The sequence below is a fragment of the Triturus cristatus genome, chromosome 7 (assembly GCF_964204655.1).
Source record: "Triturus cristatus chromosome 7, aTriCri1.1, whole genome shotgun sequence".
NCBI classification, from domain to species: domain Eukaryota; kingdom Metazoa; phylum Chordata; class Amphibia; order Caudata; family Salamandridae; genus Triturus; species Triturus cristatus.
The window spans coordinates 1697499394-1697518286 of record NC_140590.1 but is presented as its reverse complement, the minus strand read 5'-3'; the positions used below and the strand labels follow the sequence as shown (position 1 = coordinate 1697518286).

Here is an 18893-nt window from a genome sequence, read left to right as displayed (position 1 = left end):
ACAGCTTCTCAGCTCTTTACAAGTAAACAAATTGAGAGATATAACAAAACTCTCAAAGAAATGGTGTCAGGGCTAGAGAAACCTCTTTGGAGGAACTGGGTCACACTATTACCCTATGTTTGTAATTGCTTGCGAGTAAAAACCTTGGGTGGAAAGAGGTCAGGCCTACTTGCGCTGTTTTACTTCATCCAGCCAATTGTTCATTGATAAAGTGGGGCTAAGAAAGAAAAGCAGATTCCCTTCAAAGTACAACATGTCACACAAGGATAGGGAGAGGCCAATGAGTAACCTTTTAATACAATTCATTGTGTATAAGTATATCTTTACATATGTGCTAATTCCAGAAACAACGTAGGTTCTGCAGGTATAACAATAGTCTATCTGTGATATCATATTATTTATTCATACAATTGACTACATGTAAGCTCCTCATGGTTTAACTTTTCTCCATAGCTACTTGCAGTTCAGATTGGCATGGGCTCTCACCTCCAGTGTGGTTGTGGTAGAGCAGGTTGTTGATCCTGCCATTCGTTGTTAGTCCACTTTAGTAATGGCTATATATTGTTGGAGAACTATAAATTAGTTATCTGTTGATACCTTTTGCGTGGTCTGCCTGTGATTGAGCCAATCATTACACTTTCAAACCCTTTAATATTGTTAAACCACTCAACTGTTGTAAGATTGGGAGACCTCTATCCTTGTTCCACATGTGCGGCCGCCATCTATGATGGTACAGTTTGGGATATCTTGTAAAAACTCTTACTGCCTTGAACATACCTGCTTTATTATACAATTTCCACTGTTGACTTAATTTTCTGCATTCTTAGCCCTTCAGGTTATCAGAACTTCTCTTTCACTCTCCCGGACACCATCACTGAGTGGAAAGCCATGGGCTTCTGCACTTCGAAGACCGGCTTTGGACTCTTGCCTACAGTATCGATAACAGCCTTCAAGCCCTTCTTCGTTGAGCTGACTCTGCCCTACTCTGTTGTGCGAGGAGAGAGGTTCAGCCTTAAGGCCACTGTGTTCAACCACTTGGAAGGCTGCGTCAGTGTAAGTTGCGGTGGGGAGATGGACTGAGGGGGTTAAAGGTGAGCTGCATGCTTAAGGCTAGACCGGCTGATCAGAAGGAGGTAAAGCATGCATGGCTGGTGGCTAGCTTTGGGTGAGGGGTAGAGGAGATAAGATGGGAGTAGGGATAAAGTCTGCATACTGGGCCTGCTGAAGTTAAGCTAAGTAGTGACACACCACTTACAAACTAACTCCAACCATGTAACCTCTTACCTTTCTTCACTTTACTTGACATTCAATTGCCCACTTCTACACCCAACAGACTATTTACTAGCTCAACCACTGAATAATTCTACCCATTCATTTAGACAGGTAACGACCAGCCAAACACAACAGCATAGCATCTATCAGAAGCATTCACCCATTTGACCATTTACTGCTTCACTGCATCAGTCACAAGCCTACTTTCACTGTTTCACTCATTCACTAAAGCAGTCACCCGTTTCTTCAGCCAAACTTCCACTGAACACACACACCAGTAAACTATTTCTCTGTGTCACAACTATTTACCTACTCACTCTTTCACCTAGCTACTCTCTAACCCACTGTTGAATCTCTATACCCTGCAAACCTTTCAGATTCTCATCCACTTAACTTGCTGTTTTGATCATCCTTTAGTGCAGCCACTAACCACACTCATGAACACACCCACTCAATGTCTCTTAATGTGCAAGTGGAAAATCTAGGCACTGAAAAACTCACCTGATAACTATGATAATTTTTCATCTAATCACTTATCCACTTAGTCAATAACTCAACCACTGCCTTATACAAGAATCAGTTGACTTACTTAGTCACTCTTTCCCCAGTAAAATCACCAACTAATACAACCACAAGCCTACACTAATAAAAATGTATCCACTCCCTCACCCAACAATCCACTCACTAAACAACTGGCATACTCAAACTCACCAGCCTTTTCAGCAATCACCCATACACTTACAATTTAAACCATCGAATGAGAAGTGCACACTGTGGGCTTGCAGACCAAACCACAGATTCATGTACACACCTAAATACCCATCAATCCCTGCTTTTCCGGTCAACGTAGCATTCACGCTCATGGACATACACTCTATCATCATTCATCTATTTGTTTGATTTTGAGGTCACGCATGAATCGATGTGTGTACGTCTCTCTAGTAATATTATTTGCTGTTTGTTGCAGTAGAACATGGAGGTTCAAATGCGATCAAGCATAAACATTGAATAACCTTTTCTAACACTACACAAAGTCTACAAGGTTTCCACCACACACAATCTGACTCTGTGGTGTGTGTGGCTCTTTCCCAATTAGGCCAGTTAATACATGTACAGAATTAACAGTTTATGTTTTCTCTTATTGGTATGGCTGACCAGATTATTTTTTGGGCTGAGCTGATGACAACCAGGAAAGTACGGCTGAAACCTTTTCTGTTAATGACCGCCATACGCTCTTGGCCCACAGCAAACATCCCTACTTGCCAGGTTCTCTGAAATGCGGGTGGGGTTGCTACAGAGTCAATTCCTCTAAAATGGCAACCAAAAGTCATTCTCATTAGAGGCATAGCAGCTGTTCCCTGCACCCAAATACAAGAATGCATAATGCCCCTGCCTTTCTATTAGGCCCTGTTGCCACTGATCCCTGCATAATGGATGCTGTCTCAATCTCTAGCCTCTCTTGGGAAACCACATCTTGGCTCCTGACATCCAAAACCAGGTGCAGACTCCCAGACCCTTCATGATTCTCCTTCAAGGGATCGTCATTGATGGTCATATGGCATAAGTGGTCCTGTCCAACTGTAGTCTCCCAGACCCTTCATGATTCTCCTTCAAGGGATCTTCATTAATAGCGATATGGCATAAGTCAAAAGAGGTCCTACCCACCTCTGGTATCCAGACCACTTTCTAAAATCCATTTGAATTTCAAAACGTTTCCTTAAAAATGCACAATTTAATAGGAAGAATAATTTTAGATGCCTATCTGCAGTAAGGGTTGCAATATTTTGCTTATTTGTGTATTTAATCCAATATAAAGTAAATTTAAAAGTCCCTTGCCTAAAAACTGATTGTAAAACGTTTCTTTCACAAACCTTATGTAAAAGGCAAAGGAAATAAAACAGGGGTAGTGTAACCAAATAGGCTGCATCCTGCAGAGATTGTAGATCTACACTGTGTCACAAATATCCTATAATGCCCTATAGTGGGAGGTAGCTCTGTAAATTTTTTATGAGCCTGAGGATCCTGTTTGAACCATGATCACAAGTGGGTTGATCTTTTCAGATACCTTCATAAACCCTTGTTTGTCCACAGGTCGAAATTATAAGATGGGTTTTATTTACCATACCTAGTAATTACCAGGTGTGTTAGATTTTAGCAGGTCAAACTTGCTTGAATTTAACAGGGGAATAGTGTAGGTATTTCCCATACCATGTGGATTTTAGTGTGATAGGCCTCGACTGAAATACAAGGGTGGCGATTCCGATCCTGGAAAAACCGGGTACGAACCGTCGGTCAGAGCATTTTCACCGTCCGACTCGTACCCGGTAAAAAAAACCTACGAACTTGCAAGTACGATTCGTACGGAAACACCATTTCCGTACGAATCGGAAAAAACACCGACCGACTGTAAAAACACATACCAATGTGATCCGGGACAGCTCCGACGTGACGTCGGGACGCATGCAGGCTGCATTTCACGAACCAGGAAGTACGAATCGTACCAACACCAGTCTGGACGGCAATTTTTTTACGGCACCCAAAAAGTGCCGGAAAAGCGAAGTACGTCACGATGCGAGCGGAATTGGGGGCCCGGTACGCGCCGTATACCCCAGCCCCCGTAAGTACGTGCCGTACCCCCACCCCAGCCTCCGCATGTACGCTCCGTACCCCCACCCCAGCCCCCGCATGTACGCGCCGTCCCCACACCCCAGCCCCCGCATGTACGCGCCGTCCCCCCACCCATGTATGTACGGCGCGTACCCCCACCCCCGTAGGTATGGTGCATACCCCCACCCCCGTAGGTACGGCGCGGACCCCACCCCCGTAGGTACGGCGCAGACCCCCAGGGGTCCGCGCCGTACCTACGGGGGTGGGGGTACACGCCGTACATACACGGGTGGGGGTACGTCCCGTACATACATGGGTGGGGGTATGCGCCGTACCTACGGGGGTGGGGGTATGCGCCGTACATACATGGGTGGGGGTACGTCCCGTACATACATGGGTGGGGGTACGCGCCTTACCTACGGGGGTGGGGGTACGCTCCATTTCTACACGGGTGGGGTGGGGGTTCGGCGCGTCCATCCGTGGGGGGGCTGGGTTCGGCGCGTACATACATGGGCTGGGGGGGGGTGTTCGTCGCGTATGCGGGCACATGTCTCCATGGTTGCTATTGCAGTTCGGTCCGTACTGTGTTTTTTCCATACGGTTGTAACTTCGGACGCACCGTATGGATCGTACTTGCGCGCTCGGACTTCGGTTTTCACATTTGTACGTAAAATCGTCCGGGGACGTGTCGGACACGTTTTCCGACCCGAGGACGTGTGGGGGAATTTTCCCACTGCGATTCGTATGGACTTTTTCCCATGCAAATCGTACTTGCCAGTTTGTACGGTACTTGTACGATTCGTACGGAAAAAAATCCGGATACGAGTCGTACGGGGAATTTTTCTAACGGATCGGAATCGGCACCTAAGCGTGCACACTGATCTAGCCTCCTTGTAGAGCGCAGACTGTGGACCTCATAATTTCTCCGTGTGGGCACATTGTACTCACAAACTTTTTTGTGCACACTAACAACACTCTTCCTCTCTCCTTTGCAGATCAATGCTGTTCTAGCACCGCCCCAAGGTGATTTTGAGATCTTATTTTGCTTTGACTGCGAGTACACTGCCTGTCTGTGCAGCCAAGACTCAGAGACCTTCTTCTGGAATGTTCGACCATCTAGCATAGGTAAGGGAAACCAGCCTAAGAATACTTTGCAGATATAAGGCAACAGATGTGGTTGGATGGGTCGAGAAGGTTGGGAAGTCGTCGCCGCAGTCTGAGCTAGAGAGACTGTCATTCTCACACCTACCAGAGAATTCACTACATTTATATACCCTACATTGGCAGGGTGACCACTACACCCACCTATCCTGTTCACAGAGTATTGGCAAATGACACAGATTATTCTCTCTTATAGAAAGTGAGCCAGTGATATTGCCCTTCAGTAGAGGTAACTGTTAAAGAGATCTGCAATTAGCTTTTGGGCCCCAGGTTAAAACCCCTCATGGGCAGACTCACCCAATTGTAGTTAAGTTATCGAGTAAGCATGGGCCATCCCACTGGGTACCAGTAGCAATCATTATCCTAATTTTTCAGTGGGTGTTCAGTTTGTGGCGTGCAGCTTATGAATGACTAATGCAATATGTTAGATTTGGGGGGCTCTAGTTGGCACAGGTATGCACTTGTGACAAATAGGGACCTCCTCCTCTAGTCAGGGTAAGGGGGTACACTCCTGAAATAACCCCTGCTCACCCCCTTGGTAGCTTGGCAAGAGCAGACAGGCTTATCTCAGAGGCAGTGTGTAAAGCATTTGTGAACACATACAGTAACCAAATGACAACACTACAGATGGACACCACACAAGTTTTATATCAAAAATAAGTATTCTTTATATAGATTTATCACAAGACCATTAAACGACAAAAACACACAATACTGTTACTTTAGATGGTAGAATTTAGCTTAGTTCTCTTAAGTTCTTAAATGCGACACTTTAAGTCAATGTACCTTTTAGATGCGACACGCAGGGCAACGAAAGTGTTGCAACGATGTTGATGCGTTGAAGATTTTGGTGCAAAGAAATAAAGACGAGAAGATCTTCCAGATGCGGCACGCTTCTCCGATGTTGCGAGAAGACTCGACTCGATGCTTCAGCTGCAGCGGCAACACCCTTTACGCGATGCGACGACAGCGGCCTTGGCAGCAGCACTCTTCTCCAACGTTTGCGAGACGCTTCCGCTCGATGCGGTACAATGCGACAACTACGATGGCTGCGATGGCGACACGCTTCTTTCTCGATGCGAGCCTCTTCTCTTGATGCGGTGCAATGCGTCAGCTACGATGGCTGTGATGGCGACACGCTTCTTTGGCGTTGCGAGACACTTCCTTGATGATGCGAGATGCTTCCGCTCGATGCGAGGCTGCAGCGGCGACACCCTTTACGCGATGCGACAACAACAGCTCCGACAGCGGCACGCTTCTCCTTCTTGAGTCGCGCTTCCAGCTCCTTGCGACACGCAGTCCCTCAGAAGGCCCAAAACAGCAGCAGGCACTTCCAAAGAACTCTGGGGAGCTGGGGGTTGAAGTCTGGTGTTCCTGAGACTTCAGCAGGAGGCAAGCTCTTTTCCAAGCCATTGGAGATCCTTCACAAGTTGAGCAATAGTACACACAAAGTTCCTTTCTCCTCTCTTTGGCAGTAGGCAACCACTGCAGGCCAATCCCCCAGTTTCAGGGATAGTTTCCTTCACAGCTTCTTCTGGTTCCTCTCCTCAGCAGAGTTTCTTCTTGTTTCCCAAAGTGATCTAAGTTCTTGGGATCAGGGTCCCAATATTTATACCCCAAAATCCTTTGTCCTCTGAGGGTAGAGGGGCCTTTGCCCAGTCCATACCAGTTCTGGAGCACTCTGTTTGCATGACTCCTTCTTTCCTTTCACAGTGCAGGGCAGAAACATCAGACGCCCCACAGGAGGTGGAGCCAGCATTGTGGAGGGAAAGCACAGCCCTATTCAGGTCCCAGGTGCAACTCCTCCCACCCATCTAGATGCAGATCTCTCTATTCACCACTGGGACACCTCACCCTGTCTCCTGGAATTACCCAGCCCTGTCACTCAAACTCCAGACAAGGAATACACAACCTAGCAGAGGCAGGTTTGAATGGTTAGACAAGAAAATACCTACTTTCTAAAAGTGGTATTTTCAAACACAGAATGTTAAAACAAACTTCACTAAAAGATGTATTTTAATGAGATAAATGAAATTACAAATTATATTAAATGGAAAAAATAGGAATATGTAAACTATAGTATTTTCTGAAAACACATACAATCTTATATATCTATATATATATATATATATTCACTGAAAAAAACATAGGTTTCAGGGACGTTATAGTTAGTTGGACATTTTACACGTACAAATCCAGAGAGATTCGGCCAGTAAAGTTAGTTGAGCTAACTACAACTCATGCCGCCGCAATGCACTGCTGATGATGTCACATATTACATCACTCATGACATGGTCAGTGACATCACTCATGACATCACTGATGACATCTCAAATGATATCACTGATGACTTCATCCGCTTAATATCTGATGCACCTCCTCACACCCTAATATAAACTTTCATACACCCACTCTAAAATACAGACTACCATTCTCGAAACATAGACACACCAATACCAGTTAGTACATACTCACCCACTGTTTCATAGGTCTACACATATCCCCTCACTCACCCATACAGCCACTCATACATGCAGTCACTCACCAATACAGCCACTAATACATGCACTCATACACCTATACAGATACTCACACACCACCACTCACCCATAGTTATTCACACACCAAGTCAGTAATCCAAAGACTCAATCACACTGCCATTTACTCACCAATACAGTTATACACTCACCACCTCACTTATTCATACAAATACTAACACATGCTGACACAAGCACACACTCATCAATACAGCCACTCTCACAATCACTCACTCTCACATATAGTCAGTTATATACTCCAACACTCACATATACTGCCTTTCACATATGTTGTTACACACATACCACTGAGACATCCAGTCACTCACCAACACGGCCATACCCCCCTACCCTCCCACACAGACACTCAGGCACCCATACAGGTACTCAGACAACCAATCATTAACCCATATAGATACTCATGTAGCTACTCACCGACCCATGCAGCCACTTACACACCAACTGACAGACTGATGCAGACATTCACACAGATTAGCATTCACTAAGACATGTTTAATAACTCACTTATATAGTCAGTCATGCACCCACTAAATCATCCATTCAGATGCTCATACACCAACTCATTCTTCAATACACCTTGTGATAGATATATATAATTTGTAAACATTTAAGAAACACTTAGTCACTGGATGATATCATCAGTGATGTCATTTGAGATGTCATTTGATATGTCATCAGTGATTTAACTGACCATGTCATGAGTGATGTAATATGTGACATCATCAGCAGTGCATTGCGGGGGCGCAAGTTATAGTTAGCTCAACTAACTAAAACGGCCAAATTTCTCTGGTTTTGTACGAGTGAAATGTCCAACTAACTATAACGTTCCTGAAACCTATGGATTTTTCAGTGAATATCTAAGGTTTTTTAAAATGCTAATTATTAACTATAATGTCCCTGAAACTAGTGTTTTTTTCAGTGAATTTCAAAGATTTTTTAAATGCTAATTTCTAACTATAACGTCCCTGAAACCTATGGTTTTTTCAGTGAATATCAAAGGTTTTATAAATGCTAATTTACAACTATAACCTCCCTGAAACCTATGTTTTTTTCAGGGAATTTCTCAGTTTTTTTAACTGCTAAATACTAACTATAACGTCCCTGAAACCCATGTTTTTTTCAATTAATTTCTAAGGCTTTTTAAATACTAAGTACTAACTATAATGTAGTAGTAGTGTTTGTAGAGTGGTGCAGAAAGGGGGCTGGGCCTCTGACCAGTGCTCAGAAATTCCGCTGCATAGGACTTACAGGAGGTACTAGGAGGGCTTCTTGGCCCCCAAATTCCCTCAGGAGTAAAGTGGACTTCATCCCCCAACCTGTAGTGTGCCAGGAGGCACATTTTCAGAGTGGTGGAAAAGAGGTAGCGTGGCCTCCAAAGACCTCTTAGCAATCCCACTGTATGGGACTTACTGGAGGACAACCTTGGGGGGCCAACTACCCCTCCTATTACCTCCAGTAGGTCTCACACAGCAGGGTTGCTAAGTTTTCATAGCCGGCCATGCCCCCTTTGCCCACCACTCTGCAAACATACTCCCAGGCGCATTGTTGGATGGAGATTGAAGTCTCCTTCGCTGCTGGGGGTGCTTAGGGGCCAACTAGCCTACCTGACACCTCCAGTAAGCCCCAGATAGTGGGATTGCTGAGAGGTGGACACAGGCCACGCCCCCTTTCTGCACCACTCTGCAAACGCGATTCCTGGTGCACTCGTGGTTGGGGGATGAAGTCCTCTTGCCTCCTGAGGGTCCCTGGGGGCCAACTAGCCCTCCTGTTATCTCTAGTAAGCCCCAAACAGCTGGATTGCTGAAGGTGTTCCGAGGCCACTCCCCCTTTTTACACCACTCTGCAAACGCGCCTCCTGGCGCACTGCTGCTCAAGGGATGAAGTCCACTTAAGTCCTAAGTTCCTCGGGACACAAGAGGACCTCATTGCCCCACCAGAAGTGTGCTAAGAGGGGCATTTGCAGAGTGGTGCAAAAAGGGGCGTGGCCTCGGACCACCTCTCAGCAATACCACTTTCAAGACAGGAGCTGACCGGAGCGCCCCATTAATTTTGAAAATTTCGCAAAGGTTTGTGAACCGGAACCAAAGATATCGGCAAAAGAAAAAAACGCTTTTTGAAAAGAAACAAGGTCCTAACTTTAACTACCTACTGGTGCCCGCTAGTAGGTAATATATATATATATATATATATATATATATATCGCCAGTAGTTAGTTATAGTTAGGACCCTGTTTCCATAGGAAATCCGCAACATTCTATTTGGAATAACTTTGGCGCCGGTCGACGAATCCCCGCGAAATTTTCAAAACTAATGGGGCGCTACGCTCCGCTCCTACCCTGAAAGTCTCGGGGGGATTTGTCAAGTGGGGGCTGAGAAAAAAGGGGGGTCCCAAAACGCGTTTTCCCCATGCATTTTTCCATAGGACATTTAGACACAGCTACAGCCCGAACGGCTGAACAGAATTACTTGTAATTTGGCAGAGAGGTAGTCCTCAGGTCAAGGAAGTGCCTTTTGTAGGTCTGGTGTAAATCTGTTCAGTAGTTCCTGAGAAAATAGCATTTAAATCAATATATATATCTGTAAGCGCGCTCCGAGCGCACACCGTAAGCTTACCGTACGCGTACGGTGCCGTGCGCGAGCACGATTCTGATTGGCTGTTAGATCTTAGTAAACATTCGAATCGGTCGAAACCAGGAAGTGTCGGCCGCCATTTTCTTTCGCACTCTGAGGGGTGGAGGAAAAACAAAGTTGGATATCATAAAAAGGGGGCAGGCTAGACAGCTCCTAACCACCTAGCCTTGGTTATGGTGTGCCAGAAGGCCATCCAAGGCCAAAAAATAATTTTTTTTTTTTTTTAAAAACGCCGAATACACTTACCGTACGCGTACGGTAAAAATGTAATAAAAAAAAAAATCCATATTTTCCCCCCCCGTGTGCAAAAGGTGCCCGCTGGCCACCTTTTGTGCATGGCATTTTACTTATCAAAAATTTAATAGAAAACATTTCACAACGAAGCGCATAATATGTCCTCCGTGTGCGGACGGTGCGCGAAGGGCATCGTGCGTACATGGCCCATCCAGCGTAACGTGGGCACGCGGTGCGCGTAGTGCACCGCGTGCCCACCGTGCGTGCACGGCACTAACTGCGTTAAGTGGGAGCGCGGTGCGCGAAGCGTACCGCGTGCTCACTGTGCGCGCACGGAACGAACTGCGTGAAGTGGGCGCGCACGGCACGAACGGCGTAAAGTAACTTAGCATTTAAAAAAACGTACAAATTCACTGAAAAAACCATAGGTTTCACACACGTTATAGTTAGGAATTAGCATTTAAAAAACCTTGCAAATTCACTGAAAAAACCATAGGTTTCACACAAGTTATAGTTAGCTGTACATTTCACTCGTAAAAAACCAATGAAATTCCACGTTATAGTTAGTGCAGGCAACTATAACTCACGCGACCGCAATCCTCTGCTGATGCTAATACTGTATTTAGACACTTATTTGCCCATGTCTTCTTCCATTAAATTTTAGCTATACATATATTACAAATATTTTTAGTTATAGTTGCCTGCACTAACTATAACGTGGAATTTCATTGGTTTTTTACGAGTGAACTGTACAGCTAACTATAACTTGTGTGAAACCTATGGTTTTTTCAGTGATATATATATATATATATATATACATACATATACATATATATATATATATTCATTCAGAAAACTCGTCCTACGTTTTCGTATATATGAAAGGACGAGAGCAGACCCAACTCTTTTGCTGATTATTCTTTATTCCATAATCACCATGCCGCCATGACACGTTTCGGCCGATCAATGGCCTTGATTTCATGACAGCGCCTAGGGGTGGAGGTTCCCCTTTTAAAGTGACTGTGCACACATAGCAGTAATAGACATAGAAAACATAAATCATTGCTTTCATTAATACATGCTTAAATGCATTTATGTTGATATAATATCTACATTCATTAAATACTAGGATAAAAACAATGTTAAATCAACATGGCTAAAATCCAGATTGATATGATAAGATGCATGTATAAATACATAGAATCCACTGTTTACCACATTTTTGACGTCCAGCAGTTGATACCGTCCATTGTTCTGCTATTTCAATAATAAAGTGACTATTGCAAAAACGTACCCCCTATCCCTTTGTGCAAGTCTATATACTATCTACATGTGCAAAAATGTACAATTGAAATTTAGTGCAAACATTAATTAATTAAACACCCAGCAGCAATAAAGTATTGGCTATATAGATATATATTTTTATATAGATATATTGACCACCAATCAAAAATAACGCTGCACTCGCCTGCGATATGTCCTAGGACTTTTTAGAGTCATAAAGCAACTCAGCCCAGCACTCCCACCTACGCGTTTCGACCACACTGGTCTTGATCACCGTAAACAATTAGTCCATCATTGCTTTCACCTTTTATACCTCTCTCCCACTTAGTCCATTAAGAGGCATTGTGGGAATGGTAGCTTTCACAAGTTCTGCTCAAAGTGAATTACATAAAAACAATTCAAGATTCAAGTGATTCAACATATTATTCAACAAAAGTAATCAAGTGTTGTACTCCAAGTATATCATGAAGTAATGAGGACCTAGGTATTTTTATCAAATGTTTTCGTCAGTATTAATTCAATTATTTTTTCAATTGTATTTTGGGGCTGGAATGCATGAATTGTAATGTAGTATTTTGTAGTATTTGACGATGTCTAAACTCAAATCGATATATACAAATTTGTACGTAAATTAAAACTAGCGACATTTTTTGCAAAATCAAACATCAGAGGAGAAGTCACTGACATTGACTATAATTCCACTGCTGTTAACCCTTCAACAGAATTGACAATTTCTGAAATAACAGCATATGACTTAATGCATAATCTTGGTGATGACAACATGACAGAATCACAGATACTAGAAGTAATGGCCATTGAAACAGGGAAACATATGGGTACCAAATTCAAAACCAAATCAAATTTTTGTCCAGCCCTACATCCCGGTAACAGATTGATACGTTCCATGATCTAGTGGTCTCTGAGCTAGAAAAAATGGAGAAAGTAAAACATGGCTATAGAAAGGAAAATCTTTCACAAGAGGAGCGCCAAGCAATGATTGAACTTAAGAAAAATGATTTAATAGAAATCAAGCCAGCTGACAAATGAGGCAATATAGTGATTTTAGACAGAGATGAATATATATGGGAAGTGATGCGACAATTAAATGTTGATACAAACTACAAGAGATTAAAGAGTAATACAACAATGAGCTTACGGTAGATCTTAACAGCAGACTTGTGGAATGGTATAAAAGGGGCACGCTGAGTGATCAAGAAATGCAATTTTTATAAAATTATAGTCCCATCGGACCTACCATATACTTTCTACCGAAAGTTCATAAAACTCTGACAAGACCTTCAGGTAGACCCAGTATCTTTAGCTGTGGGTCTCTATATGAAAATATTGCTACCTATGTGGACCATTTCCTGGTACCAATTGTGTTGACATTAAGTTCATATATTAAGGATACTGGTGATTTCTTAAGCGTCCTTACGGACACCGATTGGCAAAATGGGTATCGACTCGTTACGATTGATGTGACTTCACTTTATACATCAATTAGTCATGAAATTGGCCTAAGGACAATCAGATACTTTTTGAAGCAAAGACCAATCGAGGAACTACAGAATACACAAATGTTGTTGGAGATGATTGAACTGTGCCTAAGAAATTACATCTTTATTTTTAATCATGCCTTCTATTCCCACATCTGCTGCACTGCCTTTGGAGTTTCTTTCTCTCCAAGGTATGCCAACCTTATGATGGGTTGGTGGGAGAAGACCATAGTTTGGAGAGAGGAAAATGAACAATACATGGCAAAAATAGCCCTATGGCTTAGATTCAAAAACAATTTATTTTTTATTTGGAATGGGACTGTAACAGAATATATGGAATACTTCTCAAGACTTAACAACAATGAAGTGGGTCTGAAATTCACATGTAACACCAGCACTAGTGGAATACAATTTCTGGACACAACTGTATACATTGACAACAATATAATACAGACCACAGTATTTCGCAAACCAACATCCACCAACAACATCCTCCATGGCTCAAGCTTTCACCCGAACTCATTGACTAAGAGTATCCCCTATGTGGAATTCATAAGAATGAAGAGAAAAAATAAGGAGATGGAATCCACATTTAAGAGCATAACAAGAAGATTCACACGTAGAGGATACAAACATAGTGACATCCAACACGGTGAAGAAAAAGCGAGATCCCTAACACAAGACAGACCCTTGTGAACAAAGGAAATAATCCTTGATAGAGATGAAGGAATGAGCATGATGCTTACCTTCAGCAAAGAGAGTTACAAAATCAAAAGTGTTCTGGACAAGTATTGGAATGTGCTAAAGAAAGAACCGGATATTGGTGAAGAACTAGGGACAAGGCCAAAAATAACATTTAGAAAAGCACCTTCATTGTCAGATAACCTGGTTAATAGTCACTTTACAATTAAAAAATCTGGAAATTGGCTAGAGAATCAACAGAAAGGATTTACTAAATGCAGCAATTGCAAAGTAGGCAGAAACATCAAAAAGCTTGAAGATCCAAGAGGAAAAGTTTGTATGATAAATGAGAAGATCACTTGTGATTCAGTATATGCAGTCTATCTGATTCAGTGTTTCTGTAGTAAGAGATACATTTGCAGTACAATATGTCCATTGAAAAAACATATCTTGGAACACATAAGAGCGATACAGAACTAAGACACTAATTACACAATTGCAAAACATATGCAAAACATATGCTCATGTATGAAGGAAAGAATTGGTAAATATACCATATTCTGGAATAGACACTCCCACAAAATCAGAGGGGTGGAGACAGAACTCTCAAATGAAGACGGTTAGAGTCACAACTCATCATCAGGTCTAAGACCAAAACCCCTTCAAGCCTGAATGGGGACGAAGAAATGTACATTCGCTTATAAAGGAACATTTTACCTCACTTCTGACTTCTTCAGAACATCATATGGGGTAACAGACTGAGTAATCCAGAATCAATAACGTCGGGGGATACATGTGTAAACAACGTGGACTCAAGAACAAATACATACTTGTTGCATAATATGACACTTAGTCAGCACATACAAATATGACACTTGGGGGCCGATTCCGATCCTGGAAAAACCGGGTACGAATCGTCGGACGGAGCGTTTTCTCCGTCCGACTCGTACCCAGGAAAAATACCTTACAAACATGCAAGTACGATTCGTACGGAAACACCATTTCCGTACGAATCGCAAAAACCACTGACCGACAAAACACATACCCACAATTCCGATCCAGGACACCGCGGACGTGACGTCCGGACGGAGTCAGGCAGCGTTTCACGAACCAGCAAGTACGATCTGTGCCCACGTCACTCCGCACGGATAATATTTTACGGCAGCCAAAAACTGCCGGGAAATCAGGACAATGCGCAGAAGGAGCACCTGTACATGCCGTACCCCCAGCCCCCTGTAGGTACGCACCGTACCCCCAGCCCCCCGTAGGTATGCACCATACCCCCAGCCCCCCGTAGGTACGTGCCGTACCCCAGCCCCCGTAGGTACGTGCCGTACCCCGAGCCCCCTGTAGGTACGCGCCGTACCCCCAGCCCCCATAGGTACGGAGCGTACCCCCACCCCCGTAGGTACGGAGCGTACCCCCACCCCTGTAGGTACAGAGCGTACCCCCACCCCCATGCTGGGGGTCTGCACCACACCGTACCTTCGGGGGTGGGAGTACGCTCCGTACCTACAGGGGTGGGGGTCTGCACCGTACCTACGGGGGTGGGGGTACGCTCCATACCTACGGGGGTGGGGGTACGCTCCGTACCTACGGGGGTGGGGGGCACTCCGTACCTACGGGTGTGGGGGTCCGCACCGTACCTATGGGGGTGGGGGTACGCTCTGTACCTACGGGGGTGGGGGTCCGCACCGTACCTACGGGGGTGGGGGTACGCTCCGTACCTACGGGGGTGGTGGTACGCTCCGTACCTACGGGGTTGGGGGTACGCTCTGTACCTACGGGGGTGGGGGTACACTCCGTACCTACAGGGGTGGGGGTATGCTCCGTACCTACGGGGGTTGGGGTACACTCTGTACCAAGGGGGGTGGTGTGGGGGTATGGCGCGTACAGGTATGGGTGCTCGGGTACGGCGTGTACATGGGGGGGCTGGGGGTACGGCGCGTACTTGGGGGGGTGGGCTGGGGGGGTGTTCGGCGCATATGCGGGCACATGTTTGGAGGTCTCCATGGTTGCTATGGGATTTCGCTCCGTACGGTGTTTTTTCCATACGGTTGTGCATTCGGACGGACGGGACGGATCGTACTTGTGCGCTCGGACTTCAGTTTACCGATTCGTACGTAAAACTGTCCGGGGACGTGTCGGACACTTTTTCCGACCGGAGGACGTGTCGGGGAATTTTCCCAATGCGATTCGTATGGATTTTTTAACATACGAATCGTACTTGCCAGTTTGTACGGGACTTGTACGATTCGTACGTAAAAAAATCCGGATACGATTCGTACGGGGAATATTTTTAACGGATCGGAATCGGCACCTTAGTTTATATCAATTATATGCACCCCACACTTCAAATCCTTTTATTAGAAATGGTAGGGACCACAACAGAGGGTGCATTAAATAGATTCTTAGTCGTAAAGCAGTGTAAATGAGCAACAACATGAGGTATGAATATAATACTACATTACAATTCATCTATTCCCACTCGAAAATACAATTGAAAAAATAATTTAATTAATAATGTCGAAAACATTTGATAAAAATCCTTAGGTCCTTATTATTTCATGATATACTTAGAGTACAACACTTGATTACTTTTGTTGAATAATATATTGAATCACTTGAATCTTGAATTGTTTTTATGTAATTCACTTCGAGCAGAACTTGTGAAAACTACCATTTCCACAATGCCTCTTAAAGCACTAAGTGGGAGAGAGGTAGAAAAGGCGAAAGCAATGATGGACTAATTGTTTACGGTGATCAAGACCAGTGTGGTCGAAACACGTAGGTGGGAGTGCTGGGCTGAGTTGCTTTATGACTCAATAAAGTACTTGGACATGTTGTAGGCAAGTACAGTGTTATTTTCCGATTGTTGGTCAATAATTTGCAGGGGTCCACCCCTCACGAGTGCACCAACTGTGCAAAGTGCGCCCTTCATTTATGGACTAATTTGATGAGTAAAAAAAATATAGATATGCACACACACACACACACACACAAATCACTCATGGCACACACACACACATCACTCATACCATGTTAAATGACATCATTGATGATATCACTGATGTGGATAAAGTGCCCAAGTCTTGGAGAAATGGTGGCCACAGTATTTGTCTCTGGGTTATGGACAGCCACGTGGCAAGCCAATCAGATTGCTCAGTGCCACAGGGCTGGTACCAGTCCTGCAGTACTGAAAGGGCAGCCGGGAAGAAAACCTCCCTCAGCCAATAAGTGGGATTTATTGTACAGTAGGACTCCCTGTGGTCCAAGTCCCTCTGAACTTCCTCAGTGCCTTTGCTTATGATAAAGACCGTCCAGAGGTTAGTTCCTCAGCCACAACACTATTTCAATGTTCCCCAACAGACACCACGCCAAGTGCTGGCTCACCAACAACTCCCATTGCCATCAACCTAACAGCTTCTACCTCCCCCAGTGCTGCCTACGCAACCTTCGCTGCAAGGACAAGCAACATTGCCAGAACCTCCAACACCCCAGTACATGATATGGAGGAGAAACTGCAGAGTGAAAAGGAGAGGGAGAAGAAGAAGAAAAGACAGTACCTAGGAGAAGAGAATGGGGATCATCAGAAAGATAGCTAATGATGACATTATGTTACTTCAGAGCGAAAGAAACACTCCAGCATCTCAAGCCACTTTCAGATGTTATTTGGTGTCCCTTCCACTCTTTATTGGAGATGGCATATAACTACTTTGAACTACCATTGGAGGTGGTGGATCAGCCGAGATTCATCTGTTTCTTTCAAGAGCTGCTATAAAGTATAAAGTCTATTCCTATCTAGACTACACATAAAAGAAATTGTGAAGCTAAAGAAAATGCCATTATTGTTGTGGCAGCACAAAGAAGGTCCACAAATCCGGTCCTGTGAAACTTTGCTCCTCACAAAAAGAGACAGGTGTATAGAAAACCTGGGACACTGGGCTAGGTTGATGGCAACAACCTCAATATCCTCAATAAAGGTAGCTAACTCCTTGGTTATTTTCAGGTAGTATAACCACCAGATTTGGAACATTATCTAACCACACGTCATTTTCATACCAGATTACCTAGACCTCTTTGGCATTATCTAAAACAAAAAAATGTTTGCAAGTATTTACTGACAACCATGCTTAAAATGCAATATATTTTCAATTACATGGTTGGACATCATAGCCTATGCCTTTCTGCGGTCCCTCCCTAACTCCATGGTCCTGCAGAAGGAGATGGCAGAGTCATGTTTCCTGACACTCATAGCCCAGCCCCAGCAAGGCCACACCCGTACTGATACATCAATCTGATGTGACTATTTTGTTGCCAACCAATTGCTCTGACGATCCATCCCAATCTCCTTTCCAGACACAAAGAACGGTTTTACATCATGACCAGCAGTTGCTGAACTACAGGGTGTGGTTCCTGATCAACTATAATCTGGTCATTTGTTCAGTCTGCAGGCCGACACTTGCACAGGCCTGTGCCCCTTCTAAAACTAAATCATACCACCTTAAGTGGAAGAAGATCTTATTTGGTTGCCCACCTAAAGGCCTTAATTCTGTTTTAGTACAGCCGCATCCTGTTCTGCTGTAGTGCATTTGGCTCAAAAAAGCCTGAAGTATGCCTCAAGGTCCACCTGGCTGTGATATGCAAGTTCAGTATAACACCAATTGTCTATCTTTCTTATCTGAGATGATCCTCAAAGAGTTCATGAAATTCTTCTTCCAAGGCTTTTCTCTAGTCTGACAGCCCCCAGTACCCTTGGAATTGAACACCATGATCAGACAGGTGATGTTACCTCCTTTTGAGCCTGTCAATTGAGCAGCAATAAGTACCTCTTGTAAGTCAGCACTCCTTTTTCGTCTGATATCATCAAGAAGATTGAGTGAGCTCCAGGCTTTCATAACAACTGATACATATTTGCGCTTTACGAGACATAAGGTGACACTGTGTACCAATCTAAGGGTCTGATTTA

The 18893-nt window shown here is 44.1% G+C and overlaps 1 protein-coding gene across 2 annotated transcripts in view; it reads left to right on the top strand.

Annotated features, from left to right (window-relative positions):
* LOC146812807 (alpha-2-macroglobulin-like protein 1) overlaps nt 1-18893 on the top strand; it is a 747116-nt gene that overhangs the window by 485504 nt on the left and 242719 nt on the right. For both annotated transcript variants that reach the window (XM_085619917.1, XM_085619918.1), the window contains exons 19-20: nt 828-1053; nt 4875-5004. In XM_085619917.1, the coding sequence (XP_085476043.1) occupies nt 828-1053; nt 4875-5004 (356 nt within the window). The remainder of the gene's footprint in view (nt 1-827; nt 1054-4874; nt 5005-18893) is intronic.